General features: G+C 51.2%; 2 protein-coding genes across 2 annotated transcripts; both read right to left on the reverse strand.

Moving 5' to 3' along the window:
* Nucleotides 1-60: 60 nt before the first annotated feature.
* On the reverse strand, nucleotides 61-4,821 carry LOC117868276 (ras-related protein Rab-39B-like). The gene is made up of 2 exons (XM_034754105.1): nucleotides 4,374-4,821; nucleotides 61-903 (listed from the first exon to the last, which is right to left on the reverse strand). The coding sequence occupies exons 1-2, from the start codon at nucleotides 4,586-4,588 to the stop codon at nucleotides 471-473; spliced, it is 648 nt and encodes a 215-aa protein (XP_034609996.1). The 5' UTR covers nucleotides 4,589-4,821; the 3' UTR covers nucleotides 61-470.
* A 2,843-nt stretch (nucleotides 4,822-7,664) lies between these two features.
* On the reverse strand, nucleotides 7,665-12,461 carry RAB42 (RAB42, member RAS oncogene family). Its single transcript, XM_034754083.1, has 2 exons — nucleotides 12,040-12,461; nucleotides 7,665-9,525 (listed from the first exon to the last, which is right to left on the reverse strand). Exons 1-2 carry the CDS (start codon nucleotides 12,285-12,287, stop codon nucleotides 9,102-9,104), a joined length of 672 nt encoding a protein of 223 aa, XP_034609974.1. The 5' UTR covers nucleotides 12,288-12,461; the 3' UTR covers nucleotides 7,665-9,101.
* Nucleotides 12,462-14,232: the final 1,771 nt, after the last annotated feature.

Here is a 14,232-nt window from a genome sequence, read left to right on the forward strand (position 1 = left end):
TCTGTAGAAAATGCAGCATCCGTGGAGATTCTAAATCCTCCGAATCTGCAGACACCTCCTGAGTCGCGGTTTGTCACTTGGGGGACACTTGCCATTTTCATTGGCATGTTTATTGTTCTAATCGTTAATGCTAAAGGCAACCAGAAATATGAATAAAATGTATTTAACTTTGCATTCAAGTGTAAATTCCAGTCTTTTCCAGTGCCGAGGCCATTGGATTCCTATTTGGAATCTCCTCCAAGCACAAAGGGGGCTGTGTAATCCTGCAGCCTTTGAACATGAGTGGATGGAAACATTACCTGTTCCAAGTCTGTTTGTTGCCTTCGCTGGGAGAGGTTAACGGGAACTACTAGCCTGTTAGAAGAGGCTACTGTGACTGTCCTTGCATATAGAGTTGCCCGGCAGCCAAGTCTTATACGGGAAGGTGGGTGATGATAGCTCACTCTGGCTTCTTAGTCTACAATGTCTGGCTAGCACGAGCACTTCTTCTGCTTCTCTTGTTTTTCCAGGTTCTGTACTTTGGGCTCCTCTGTGGGTGGCAGTCTGCTTTTCACCCCATCCCAATCCTTGTTTGGGCTCAGCATCCCAGCCTTCACAGCTTCATAGATCTCCACGGTCAGCAGCTGGAAGGCATCATCCACGTTGCTGTTGCTTTTAGCGGATGTCTCTATGTACTTTGCCCCCAGTGAAGAAGCCAGCTTCTCGGCCTCCTTTCGCTCAACCTGGCGCTGCGGCACCAGGTCACTCTTGTGCCCAACCAGCACAAAGACCATGTGAAAAGGTTTCACTGTGTCTGTCACCTCCCGATGCCACTCCTTGATGCTCTCAAAGGATGCTTGGTTGGTCAGGTCAAACATCAGCACTGCCCCAGCGGAGTTGCGGTAGTAAGAGCGAGTCACTGACCTAGGACACAAGGAGGGAACGACATGAGACTCTGCATTCTCTTATTGCTTTCCTAAGATCTTTATGGCACAGAGGCAGCGCAGACTACCTTGTGGAACTGCTTGGAAAATGTTTTTCTGCAGAAAATTGCAGCTTTTTGGTGGAATATCGAAAACCAAAACTTCAATTAAGAATGGCACTGTACTGCCTCATGGGAATTGTAGTTCAGGTGCCTTATTCTGACTAGACTACATCTCCCCTGATGCACCACTTTTCCCTATGGTAGTGAGAAGTGATGCGTACCATAAGAATCCTTGGTCATGGTGCATCATGGGAGAGGTAGTCTGTGTAGAGAGCCCACCCAGAGAGGAGAATGGCAGCATAAAGCCCCTGATCTACAAGTCCTGGGAGATCGCTGGGTGCCATTTTGAATGAAAATTCTTTAGGTTTGGGACAATCATTTTTTTAACTAAATGATCTGAGGAAAGCTACTTCTCGTGTCAAAACAAAAAAACAGCAACTCCAAAACAAAACCCTGCATTCCCTGGAAAACTTTTGTGTGTGTGTGTGTGTGTGTGTGTCAAAATGGTTTTGATGAAATTTTTGTAACTACCCCTAATGCCTAGATATAACATCTGTCTGTGGTACATGTTCAACCAGATTTGTGTCACAGGTGTGACTCTTAGCTGAGCCAGTGGCTTGACTTGAGTCCACAATGCATCTGTTCTTTCCCCCAGTTTAGCTTGGTTTATGTTCCTATCAGTTGATGCTCCCATATCAGTGCATGTTAGGAAAATCCAGGCAGCTATCTCATTGGACTTTGGCAGCAAGCAGAATGCCCTGAGGACCCCCCCGCGCCCAGTAGCAGGTAGAGCAATGGATGTTGGGATGCCCTGTCAGCCTGAGAGCTGGCTACTTCAAGCCAGTCTCCTACAGTCACTGTGCTAGCTTACACTGCTGGTGGCAGAGAATTAACCATGTGGGGTGTGAACAAAGCATGTTTACCACCAGTCTGGGTTCAGCCTAGAACAGGTCTTTGGGAAACTCTCCTGCTGTTGCCCAGCCACCTGTGCGGCCCCACCTGCCGTGGCAACAGCGCAGGCATTTTTACCCTTGTGTTGTGTCTGCCTGCTCCGAATACAGAGGTATTAACCAGCTGAGCCCCATCTGTGCTAATGGTCCCACCCTTGGGAAATTCCTGGAAACCTGCTGCCCGTGTCACTAACTGGTCAAACCTCCAGCATAAATGAGACTTCAGAAGCCCCTTTTCTCCCCCGTCTCGGGGCTGGCCCTGGTGCTTCAGGTGTGCCCAGCCAGTTCCTTTCAATGGGGCGCGTGGCTGGTTAATAATTAGCCTCTTAGCTTAAGCAGAAAACTCTGTACCTAATAGCCTGGGGTGCTGGACTAAAGGGCCTTGGGTCTGGCCCGAATAGTTGGTCTCAAGCCTTGGTACCTGTATCCCACCTGGCCCGGCAGTCTCAGCCCCAGAGGTGGTTGCTAACCCCTTGCCTTCCTTCCTCAGAACCTGGGGTGCATCCTGCTCCCATTGAAGCCAATGGTGGGGGAGGGAAGGGCTCAAATATTAACATTCAGACCCCGCCCCAGCATGGAACCCACAGGTCCTGCCCTTGGGCATGGGGGGCTGAGCAGGTGCCCCCAGTGTTGTTAGCTGGAAAGTTCTTCGCACCCAGTGTGTGACTCCCTGTAGCGGGGTGGTTACCCCGCTCCTGCCCTGAAGGGCTTAAAACAGCCCTGGGGGAAGGCTGTGGCTGGGAGCTGCTAAACTGGGCGGATTGGGAAGCAGCTGCCTCTGGGCCACACCCCAATCAGGCCTCAGATGGCCCTATATAAAAAGGCTGTGAGCCAGCTGCCAAACAGTTTCTCTCTGCCTTCAGAGAGGGAAGGGCCTGGCTGTAGGGTGCTAGACACAGGGTACCTGAGTGGAGCAGGGCTGGGGAGCTCCAGCCTGGAAAGCCCCAGGCTGCGGCCTAGCGGAAGGCCATGGGATACTGGGGGTTGCAGAGGGCAGCCCAGGGGTAGGCCAAGGCAGCAGGTCCAAACCCAACCTTACCTGTGATGAGCGGCCTATACTGCAGTCTGCCCCAGGGCACGGGGGCTAGTTGGCGACTGGCAGTGGCCTTATTCTGAGGCGAGGTAGGGATAGTGGGTGTGGGTTCCCCAGAGAGGGGAGACCCTAGTACTGAGGGGGGTACTGCCAGGGGACAGCACCCCAGATACAAGGGCACTGGGGTCCCGGAGGGACATGGGGGGGGGCAGAGGACAGGTGGATCATCCCCCTGCAGGGGGTGCTCCAGGATGCTGGAAGAGCTAATTCCCAGAAGAGACCAGCAGGAGGTGCTGCAGGGGTGAGTCTGCTCCTCTACGCTCCCCCTGACCGTGCCCCAGCCTGGGCGCGAAGCCCCATTGTATAGCAGTGCTTCTCAGTACTATTCCTCTGATAATAAGTAAGGGCTGGATCCCCGCTTCCCTCCCACTCTGCACCTCTATTCTGGGCAATGGAGCCCACAGTCTCCCCTGCCATACCCTAGCAGGGCACCAAGAATGGGGGAGGAAGGGAGTCCCTAAAGTGAGGCCTTTAAACTCCCCCAATATGCTCTAGAGAGCCCCACGCAGCAGTACCTGAGCATGGCTGCAGGCACTTCACACACGGAGCTGGATCCAGCCCAGGGGAAATGAGTGTGGGGGTGGAGCTTTCTGTCCCCTTCCCAGGGGTTAGGATGCCCAATGGACTAAACCGCTCTCCTGCATGGCACTAGCTGTCTCCTTTGCTGCCTGCCTCAGCAGAGAGGTCATGGAGAGTCTGAGGGACTATCTAGGATCCCTCCAAGTTTTACTAGAGTAGTGGTCCCCAAACTTTTCAGGGTTGTGCCCCCTCTTACCCCTGTTGGTGTGCCGCCCCCCCTCTTACCGCCCTCCCCCCTCCAAGAGCCTGGGCTGCAGCTCCCTGGGTGGGGTCAGGGGGAGACACGGACAGGGATAAGGAGGCCGAGTCTGGGGCCACAGCTGGGAGCATGGCTGGGGCTGGGGCCAGGAATGGAGTTGCGGTCAGGGGCCGAGGCTGGGGGCAGGGCCTGAGCAGAGCTGGGGGCAGAGCGGGGGCTGGGTGGTGCTCCCTCCCCACCCCCATGAGGGGCTGGCCTGGGCCCTGCTGCACCCCCCTGAATGTTCCGCTGCACCCCCTCAATTTGGGGACCACTGGGCTAGAGACACAACAGCAAGGGGCAGCATGGGAGAAGTTAACCGAGCCATGGCCCACGCTTTTCCTCTTCCAAGGCCTTTGGTCTCCGGGCCTATTAACCAAGCCCCTGTCCTCAGCATTGTTGAAGCAAGAAAACAACAGCCTGCGCTCCAGCCTGGAGTTTCCTGCACCTGTATTAATCCCCATTGCAACTTTCCGGCTCCCTTCCTTGGCTCCGGCTGTCCTGTCCTCACGCTTGCATGTACGTCTAAACCTCCCCTATCAAACCCACCTGAATCGCTCCTGTCCAGCCGTGTCCCAGAACTGCAGCTTGATCCGGAGCCCGGGCTCCAGCTCCACAAACTGGACGTAGAAATCCACCCCCACCGTCTGGTTGATGGAGTCGAGGAAGGCGCCCTCGGTGTATCGCTTCAGCAGGGACGACTTCCCCACCGTCGAGTCCCCCAGCATGATAATGCGGAACTGGTAGTGCCAGAGCGAATCCATCCGGAGGATCCCAGCGGGACAAGGCAGCCCGTGAGCCACCTGGAGCCGAGCGTCTGCGGGCTGGAGAGGGAACTCACACGGCACTGCCGGTTGGGACTTGCTGGAAGTGGAGCGAGATGGTTCCAGCTGAGAGCCGCTCTAGCTCATGTCCAGGCAGGCAGCTGCCACCCCTCCCGCTGAGTGCGTGGTGTTTATAGCAGGGGAAGGCAGAGAGAATGTATTGCTCCTACATTTGGCCGTCAGGACTGTCTCTCCGCTCAGTAACACTGGGTCCTGTGTGTCAGAGGGAAGGAACGAGCAAAACAGATGCAAAACGCTGTGATGAGGAAGCATCTCCTTGGCATTAGGTTAGATTAGAAGATTAGATTATGTGTAGGGGCCTTGTAACTAGTGAGGTCTGGGCGTCTGGTGACTTTGGGTTCTACTCCAGGCCCTGCCACTATCTGTCTCGGGGCATGTCACTGCACCTTGGTTTTCCCTCCTGTGAAATACAGATGATAGTACTGACCTGTGGGAGGCTCAGAGCTTGTCTACTGTCCCGGGGAGCTATTCCAGCATATCCGTTCCTGATTAATGCTATGTGTGGACATGGCTGTCCAGAGAGGGGTGCAAAAGGGGCAGTTTGTCCCAGATCTCCCATCTGAGAGGGCCTCCCAACCCATGGAGTATGAGTGGGCAGCATTGTGACCTGGTGCAATGGGATGTCAGTGCCACTTCGACTTGGCCCAGCCACGGGGGGGCTAAGTAACGCTGTGCCTCTGTGCCCCTGGTCCTACACCACTCTCTCAAATTTGGCCCAGCCATGCCCCCACCTCCTTCATGACGGAGTGGTGGCTGGGCCAAACCTGGGCAGTGCTGTGGTCCTGTGTGTCAGGTCACAACACCCACAATGGGGAGCTGGGCCTGGCCCCATGGGACAGGCGCTGTCTCTGTGGGGTGAGTGCAGGGCGGATTCGCTGGCTAATCACCACCACCCTGGCCCCCTGGGGAAGGGTGGGAGACCTCCGTGTCAGATATTGCCCTGGGCCCCCCAAAACCTACACATGTCCCTGTGTGTAGACACACTTATTCCAGAATAACTATTCCTGATTAATACTGTGTGTGGACACTCTTAATCTGTTTTAAATCCACACCTTACTTTATTCCAGATTACATTTGGACTAAGGGTTTGTCTATAAAGGGTTTGAGCTCTTTGACTGGAAGGCCCTAGAGATGGACTGCAATTTAGTATGCTATTATAGAGAATATTTAAAAGACTTTCCCATTCACTTAATAGGATTCACTTTTAAAGGCATTTCCTTCCCTGCCCAGCTGCAGCCAAGCTGGGCATGAGCTGAGCCCCTGGGATAAGCAGAGATCTGTTGTCAGAGCCACTGGTTTCCCTTGGGAGAATGTTTAAGCAATAAGACATGACAGGGCACGTATTGAGTCGCGTTCATTCATGCCTTGTGCACTCTGACTCCAAAGACCAAGCGTTGATATTGCAGCTGGGTGTGAATTGATGCCAGACATGCCTGGTGGCTGATTGGCCTGCATAATACTTGTATTTGAATTAATAAAATCAGCTCCAGTTTCACTCGAATCTGAGCCCGGGTTCACCCCAAAGATTTGAAAACATCAGTCCAGGCTGCAGTGACCGACTCTTCCTCACTGGTGTCAAGCAGACGTAACCCACACCTACGCCATGTGGTGGCGCTATTCCCTCTCCTGCCAGTGGTGTCTGGCCCACACATGTGCAGGTTGATGCCCCTCCTATAAGTTTAACAGAGCAGAGCCTTTTAGCTCCGGCAGTAGCAGCTCATGGGTTAAGATGCAGTGTTCATAGGTTCAATTCCTGTGGCTGCCAACCCACCAAACAGCAGGATGTTCTACAAACTGAATCAAAGATGATCTGTTGGTTAAACTCCCCTATGACACTAGTCTGATCATCTGTATAACCCAGACCCTAGGACTCCCCTGAATGAACAGTGTCTGACAGTCCCCCCACAATTACCTCCCTATCTCCAGTGACACATTAACCAGGCAAAATCATGTGATTACTGCAGAACTGAAACACCAATGGGCCCAGATACTGCAGTGGTGGCTTCAGGGCCGGCACCAGCTTACCAAGCAGGTACTTGGGGCGGCCACTTCGGAGAGGGGCGGCACGTCCAGCTGTTCGGCGGCAATTCGGCGGACGGTCCCTCCCTCCTGCTCGGAGCGAAGGACTTGCCGCCGCAGATCGCAATCGCGGCTTTTTTTGTTTTGTTTGGCTGCTTGGGGTGGCCAAAACCCTGGAGTCGGCCCTGGGTGGCTTTATAAGAAATGTGATAGCTAGACTGGGTACAATAGAAAAACAGAGCTGACAGAGTAGCTCAGTGGTTCTCAACCAGGGATGCCTGGGCGTACACGGCGCTCTTCCAGGGGGTCCATCAACTCATGGAAATAGTTGCCTAGTTTTACAACAGGCTACATTAAAAAGCCCCAGCGAAGTCAGTACAAACTAAAATTTCATAGAACGACTTGTTTATACTGCTCTATATACTATACACTGCAATGTAAGTACAATGTTTATATTCCAATTGATTTATTCTATAATTATAATGGTAACATGAGGAAGTCAGCAATTGTTCAGTAATAGTGAGGCTGTGACACGTTTTTGTATTTTTGTGTTTGTTTTTGTAAGCAAGTGGTTTTCAAGTGAGGTGAAACTTGGGGGTACGCCAGACCAATCAGACTCCTGAAAGGGGTACAGTAGTCTAGAAAAGCTGAAAGCCACTGGATTATTTTATCCCAGGAAAGAACTGTTAATTTAAACGGAAAGTTTAAAACTATTTTAAGGGGGATAAAGTGCAGCCTAGTGAATAGGGAAGGTGGCCTAGACATCAGGGCTCCTGGCTTTGCCACTCTTCTGAGCAAGTCACTGGACTTTATTGTGCCTCAGTTTGCCCATCTATAAAATGAACGTAATATTTCCACCCTTCACAGGAGAGGGGTGAGGCCTCATTAGTTAAAAACTGTTGACGGTTTTAAGATCCTCGGGTAAAATGGAGCCACAGAAGTGCAGAGCATCAGCAGAAGACCTTTTGCTGTATAATCTGGCACAGTTTTCTCCCTTCCTAACCCCCAATCTTGAAGGAAGCACCAAATCATACAAAGGAAATGATTTATTTGTAATGAAGAATCCATACACGCTGGAGACATGTGAGTAGCAGGGTTGCACTAGTCCGTATGTAGCACAGCTTCACACCCACAAACTAATAACATACACCTGTAAATACACTGGGGTTTAATCCTGGTGCTACATAGTCAGCCGGAGTTTTCCCATGGGCCAGGATTTCACCTAGGAAGTTTAATACCTGCTTGATTTGCGACAGATGCAGTATGCCTGACTAGGGAGGAACAGAACTGGGATTTTTCTAGCTAGATGCAAGATGGTACCGTAATGTCACTCTTGTTTAGATCCAGGCTATGCCATTGAAATCCATGGCAGCGTAATACTTGTATTTGAATTAATAAAATCAGCTCGAGCGTCACTCGAATCTATGGCCCTGCTCTGTGCCTCAGTTTCCCTTCTTGCCCCTTTAACTATTTAAATTGCAAGCCCCTTTGGGCAGGGACTGTCTTTTGCTATATGTTGGTATAGCACATGGTACAATGGGGCCCTGATCTTGGGGGAATACTAATAATGTCCTTTTAAGGCCTCCTCCGTCTAGACCGAATAGCATAGCATTACACTAGAAACTGAGCAATTTATTCTACAATTAACGAATTCATTAAATGGGTGCCCAAGCATGAGACTGGCCCTTTGCAAAGGGGTGAATCTCACCCCTCCGCACTGAGCACTGCAACTGAATTCCACCCTCAGGAAACATCTCATCGGCTTCCTCATGTCCTGAGAATTCTTCTACTCACCGTGGTCCTTAGGCACCCAAAACCAGGCCATGGCGGTTTCTTTGTAACGCTGAATTCTCTGGGATGCTTCAATAAAGCAGGGATTTGGGGATTTGATCCCTAGTAATGCAGTACCACTCCGGGGACCCTACTAAGGCTCAAGGCCCCATTGACTGGCTCAATTGTTCAGGGTATTTGATACGTGCACATGTATGTTTTAAGAGCTGCACTCCTAGATTCCTAAAGATTTTCTTAGTCCTAAGATTCAGTTTAAAAAAAAAAACATTACAAAGTCTGAGAGCCAGTGCTGCAGTGTAATAAAAGGGATTTCCCCTGCTCAGAACCAAAGGAAAGCCTCTAGCAGCTAGTCAGTGTTGCATCACTGGTCCTGGATTCCCTGTTCTCCACCTAAAGGGGGCAGTAGTGCACTTCTTACTATTCCCATGGAATTCATCTACAATGGGTGAAAGCAAGTCCTGGAGGTTTTTATTTTCCCTAGAGACAAACTGAACTCCCCCTCCCCCTGAACCTCCAACTTCGCATCTCAGGCTCATCCCTAATTTATTTCTGAATCAGCTCATCCAGCCCCACTTCCACCAATTCCATCCCCTATGCAAGGTCCTAGTCCCTAACTTCTGGGTTAGCACTGGCATTTTTCTTGCGGTTTTCGCCTCTTCTTCTGGGGGTTGCAGGTTCTCTTGTGAATCACCTTCACCCCATCCCAGCCTTCCTGCAGATCGATCTCCTTGTTCTTCAGAGCCTCATAGATGGTGTTGGTCAAGATCTCAAAGGCCAAATCCACATTGGTGTTGCTTTTGGCAGACGTTTCAATGAAGCCGATGCCCAGGGAGGCTGCCAGCCCCTCTGCCTCTTCGGTGGAGACTTTGCAGTCTGACTTCAAGTCACTTTTGTGGCCAATGAGGAGGAAGATGACCTTCTCCATAATCTGGATGCTGGCCACTTCATGGTACCACTCAATGATGTGCTCGAAGGACTTACGGTTGGTCATGTCGAACACCAGCAGCACTCCCACGGCATTCCGATAGAAAGACCTGGTGATGCATCTGGGAACACAAACGTAGCAATTCAGTGAGCTTTTAACTTTGCTTCTCACCTGCAAATGCCATCCAGGAACTAGGGCTGGTCTTCTAAGGCCCCACTGGCTTTTACTCACTTTGGGCCATGTCACCTTGAATCCCCCACACAGCTGGGGCCCTGCCCTTCTTTGCTGATTGATTGATATAAACATTAGGTTTGGGAGAGGTTCCCCATCCCCACCCCGTTTATCTTTTACATTAGAATTCAGGTCTTGCCTCATTTTATTTTTCTGGAAGACTCTATGGACAACTAGAGACCAAACTGTGGCCCCAGGTCCGCATCTCAGAGGTATTTGGGTACCTAATTCCCATTTATTTCAGTAGGAGTTAGACACCTAAATACCTTTAAGGATCTGGGCCCCAGTGATGGCAAAGAAATAAAACCAGATGAATTAATCAGGGAAGTGATTTTTAGTCAAACTTCGTGAAACTCTTTTTATTGTTAACATCTATTTGACTCAAATGCATTGCACACACTGAAGAGAAAAACACTTTTTGTTAAAGATTAAATGCCCTCACCCCTTGAGTTAAGGGCTGAGAAACCTCCCAGTCCACCTTTCTGGTGCTCCATGGAGCCCTTCAGTAGAACCAGGGAAGACCAGACAGGAGGGTCCTGACACTTCTAATGTAAAACTCAAGCAGGAAAGAAATGTTTCATGCTTTCTTCAGACATCATACAAAGACAAATAAGGGCAGATCCCCACTATTTCATCCATCTTTAAGGACCTATGTTAAGATTTTTTTTTTCTGGGAGCAGAGCTATCAAAGACTGGCCTTATGGCTTGGCTTCTCTCCTATGATACAGCAAAGCGGCCAAGAAGCCAACATCACTGGCTATGTGGGTGAGGAGTCTCCTTGCACAAGAGGAATCCCTGGGTTATGCAAGACTGATGTAGTAGCTCTGTATCGCTGCCCTACCCAGTCCTCAGCATGGCCAGGAAAAGGAGGCCGTGGTTGCAGTGCCTGGGGTCCCTGGCTGGTGTAATTTAGAGCAGCTCTGAAACATCTCTAAATTGTGCCAAGAGCCGAATCACCCCCTGACTGGCTCCTCGATCAGGGAGATGCAGAGCTGGCATAAAACCACCTTTGCGCCCCACGCTTGGACCCAAGTCAAGCGCAGCTCATGTAGACCTTAGAGGCGGGGCTAGGGAGGCATGCTCTAGATTTTAAAACCACACCCCTCACTGTGTTATGGGAGTGCTTGAATAGTGAGGGTTTTCAAGGCCTCTGGCCCAGGGGAGTTAGGCACCGAAATAGGCCCCTATCCTAGGGCCTCCACCAGTTGTTTTGTGCTGCATTGGTATGCTCCATGGAGCGTGTGTGCCAAAGGGTGTGGAGAACATGCCTGGAGTTCAGAGCTAGTTGCTCATTCACGCCTTAGAGCCAACGTCCCCCCATGACCAGAAACCGCAGCGCATGGCACCGTTATAACTGATATAAACTCCAGCTGTGGCTGCCCAAAGGAGAGCTGATTTCAGTGGGGCTGTTTTCAGCGGGAAGAGCCGTTCACCTGCGTAGATCGGCCAGGCCAGGCCCAGAACTAGTTATGCCGTCTTCAGCCGCTCTGATCTCAAACCCCCCAACAAACAAGCTGCTCAGCTGATTGGATCCTCTTTCACACACAGAGGAATTGTTTCTCCAGCCTGCAGGAATCACTGAACAAAACCATCCACTCCCCCATACACAGCTCGCAACAATAGCAAACCCTGCCTTCTAGACTCCAAGATTCCTCTGTGCTGTAAACTTCATCCACTCTCCTTCCCACTGCTCTTTCTCCATTAGAAAGCCAGGTTCCCAGTAAAAAAAATGAGTGGGGGCGTTACTGGCAGCCAAATAAATAGTTGAAATTGACCCTAGGTATAAAAAAACCCACCCAAGTTCTCCTATTGCAATGCAACCCCCCCCCCCCCCCCCCCGGGCCTCTCAGTGCAAACACACAAGCGTGACTGGGTGACTTCATCATGTGCATGATCATGCTACAGCATGACATTGACAAAGCTATAAAGAAAAGAAAACTGGAAACAAAAACAAAACAAAATCTTTGCTCGGGCTATGGGGTGCAGGAAAGAGAAAGCACCAGATCAGGGATGATCTATGTGTTGGGGTGAAGGAAACCGGTCTGGGGCTGGTGAGCTGGGTCCCCAGTTATGGGTACCTGTGTCCAGTCTGCGGGGTGGGCAGGCAGGGGAGATGGAGGGTTCTCTGTGTGACTCTCACTCTCTGAAGGGATCTGGTCTCTGCGGACTGGATCTCTGTGGTATATGGGTAGGGGCCGTCTCAGGGATTTCTAAGGTTCTTATCTCAGGGCTGTGCCAATGCCAGGGGGTGGGTGTGTGTGTGTGTGTGACTGACTGACTGACTGACTGGAGGGGGGGAATGTGATTCTGGGTGGGAGTGTCTGAGCCCGCAGGGTAATGTAGCTGCAGTGCGCTGGGTGCATGGTGTGAAATGGGGTGAGCTGGGTCTCTGGTCCCTCCTCACCTGAATCTCTCCTGGCCGGCCGTGTCCCAAAGCTGCAGCTTCACCTTGATGCCGGGAGGCAGCTCCATCATCTTGCTGTAGAATTCCACGCCCACAGTGGGGCAGGGAGCCGGGATGAAGGACCCCTCCGCGTAGCGCCTCAGCAGGGAGGACTTGCCCACAGTGGAGTCCCCCAGTAGGATGATCCGGAACTGGTAGTGCCAGTTGCCATTCAAGTGAGAGACTGGAGGGGGTGGCACCAGCTCCATTCCCAGGAGGGGCAGAAGGACTGGGGCTTGGGGGGACTGGAGCAGCCTTTGAATTAAGATGCAGATTCCCCAGAGGAAGCCTTGGGTGAATTGGCCTGGAGGAGGTTACAAACCCAGATTATGGCCTTGAATGACAGGGGAGAGAGACAAAGGAGAGAGAATTTAACCAGAGGTCTCCACCCTCATCCCATTTACCTCCTCCCACCCCACCCCTCCTGGAGTCCCCTCTGGGAGCAAAGTTCTGCTATGGGGAGAGAGACACTCCCTCATTCCCTTTCCCAGCCTCAGTCCCTATCATCTACCCCCACCCCCAGCCAATAAACAGAAAACACCTCTGTATCAGATTACTGTCAAGCTCCCAGGGGAGGTGGGGGAGATGCAATTCTAGGAATGTAGCAGTTGCCAGACCAGATCAGACCTGGGGTCCATCTAAGCCAGTGTCCTGTCTCTGACAGTGTCCAGCACCCCCTGCTTCAAAGGGAGGTGCAAGAAACTCCACCGTGGACAGTTATACCCACAGGAGAAGTTTCTTTCTGACCACAGCCAGGTAGTGGTTGGTTTATGCCGTGAAACATGAGGGTTTATGTCCCCTCTGCAATGTTTTGTCCAGCCTAATCATAGAATCTCAGGGTTGGAAGAGACCTCAGGAGGTCATCTAGTCCAACCCCCTGCTCAAAGCAGAACCAATTCCCTAATGTGACCTTGGACACTGTAGATAAACATGTTCTTATTAGGGTCTTTCTTTACCTCTTGGGCTAGTCAGTTCCACAGTGTCTCAATTATCCAAATGAACTGAAAGAACACTCCTTGATCTGCATTTGAATAGAGACCATCTTCACTCCCATTCACAAGCACTGACAGTCCATGTGGCAACTACAGCAATTACTTACAGGGGAAAGTAATGTTAGGAAAGAGTTTGGTTTCCTGGTATTCAATAATGGAAGAACCATGACCATGTGGCTAGCCAGCTCTCCACAGACCCCCAGCAAGTGCCCCATGGAGCCCAGTTTGAGAGATCATTATCCGGCAGGAAGACCAGCAGTGGAATGTTAATGGTCAGTTGGGATTGGTAGTGAGGTTTGCATTACTCATTTCTATTGTTTCAGTCTGTACTGGCTCCCGGCTGTGTCTTCAATAGGTTTTCCCCCTGCCCCCTTAACATTTCCCCCGTTGCTATCACCAGTGCAACTCCATTGCTAGCCGCAATGGGGGGAACTGAAGTGTAGACAGGGAGCTGCTCAGAGCTAGTCTACATGGGATGGTGATTAAGATTCATAGATTCCTAGATTCCAAGGCCAGAAGGGACCATTGGAATCATCTAGTCAGACAACGTGTCTGACACAGGCCAGCCGTCCCAAGCACATTCCCATCCGAGCACCTGGATCTGTATTCCAGACACACCTGTGCTGCTGTTTTTAGGCGCTTGCTTGGGAGATCAAACCATAAATGCTCTTCCTGGAAGGTTGCAGTGTAACACTTATTGCAAAGACTCCAGAAATCTCACACACCACAGCCAAATACAGAGCGACACAGCAAGCAGTCCCCTAAGGCAGCGAGGCACAACTCACCCCACTTTGCTCCACACTGCTTTTGATGCAGATCCCAGGCTACCCTCAGAGCCCCCTAACCTGCAAGCAGGAGCAGAAAGGCCCTTTGAATTTAAGGGATAGCTTGTCATTTCAGCACAGTTCTCAATACACCACATGCCATCCTGGATCCGTTTAAGTCAAAGGGGCATCAACAGGTTCAGCCTCTGGCTTCATTCTCCACAGGGGTTGAAAACAGTTTGGCCTCTAGTCCACGCAAGCAAACTCGATCCCTGGAGGATCTCTCCATGAATGAGACAGCTTGGCCCTGTCTATCCAAGCAGCTCCATTGATTGCCCCCAGGATGGATCAGAAGGGATAGAGAGACCCAGGAAGAGGGAATTTTCCTAGTGCACACA

This window comes from Trachemys scripta, chromosome 20, assembly GCF_013100865.1.
Source record: "Trachemys scripta elegans isolate TJP31775 chromosome 20, CAS_Tse_1.0, whole genome shotgun sequence".
Classification (NCBI taxonomy): Eukaryota; Metazoa; Chordata; order Testudines; family Emydidae; genus Trachemys; species Trachemys scripta.

Coding starts and splice junctions, on each gene's coding strand:
- LOC117868276 (XM_034754105.1), bottom strand. CDS start 4,588: ATGGATTCGCTCTGGCACTACCAGTTCCGCATTATCATGCTGGGGGAC. Junction 904..4,373: donor GCTGGACAGGAGCGATTCAG/GTGGGTTTGATA, acceptor CTTGTGTCCTAG/GTCAGTGACTCGCTCTTACT.
- RAB42 (XM_034754083.1), bottom strand. CDS start 12,287: ATGGAGCTGGTGCCACCCCCTCCAGTCTCTCACTTGAATGGCAACTGG. Junction 9,526..12,039: donor GCCGGCCAGGAGAGATTCAG/GTGAGGAGGGAC, acceptor TTGTGTTCCCAG/ATGCATCACCAGGTCTTTCT.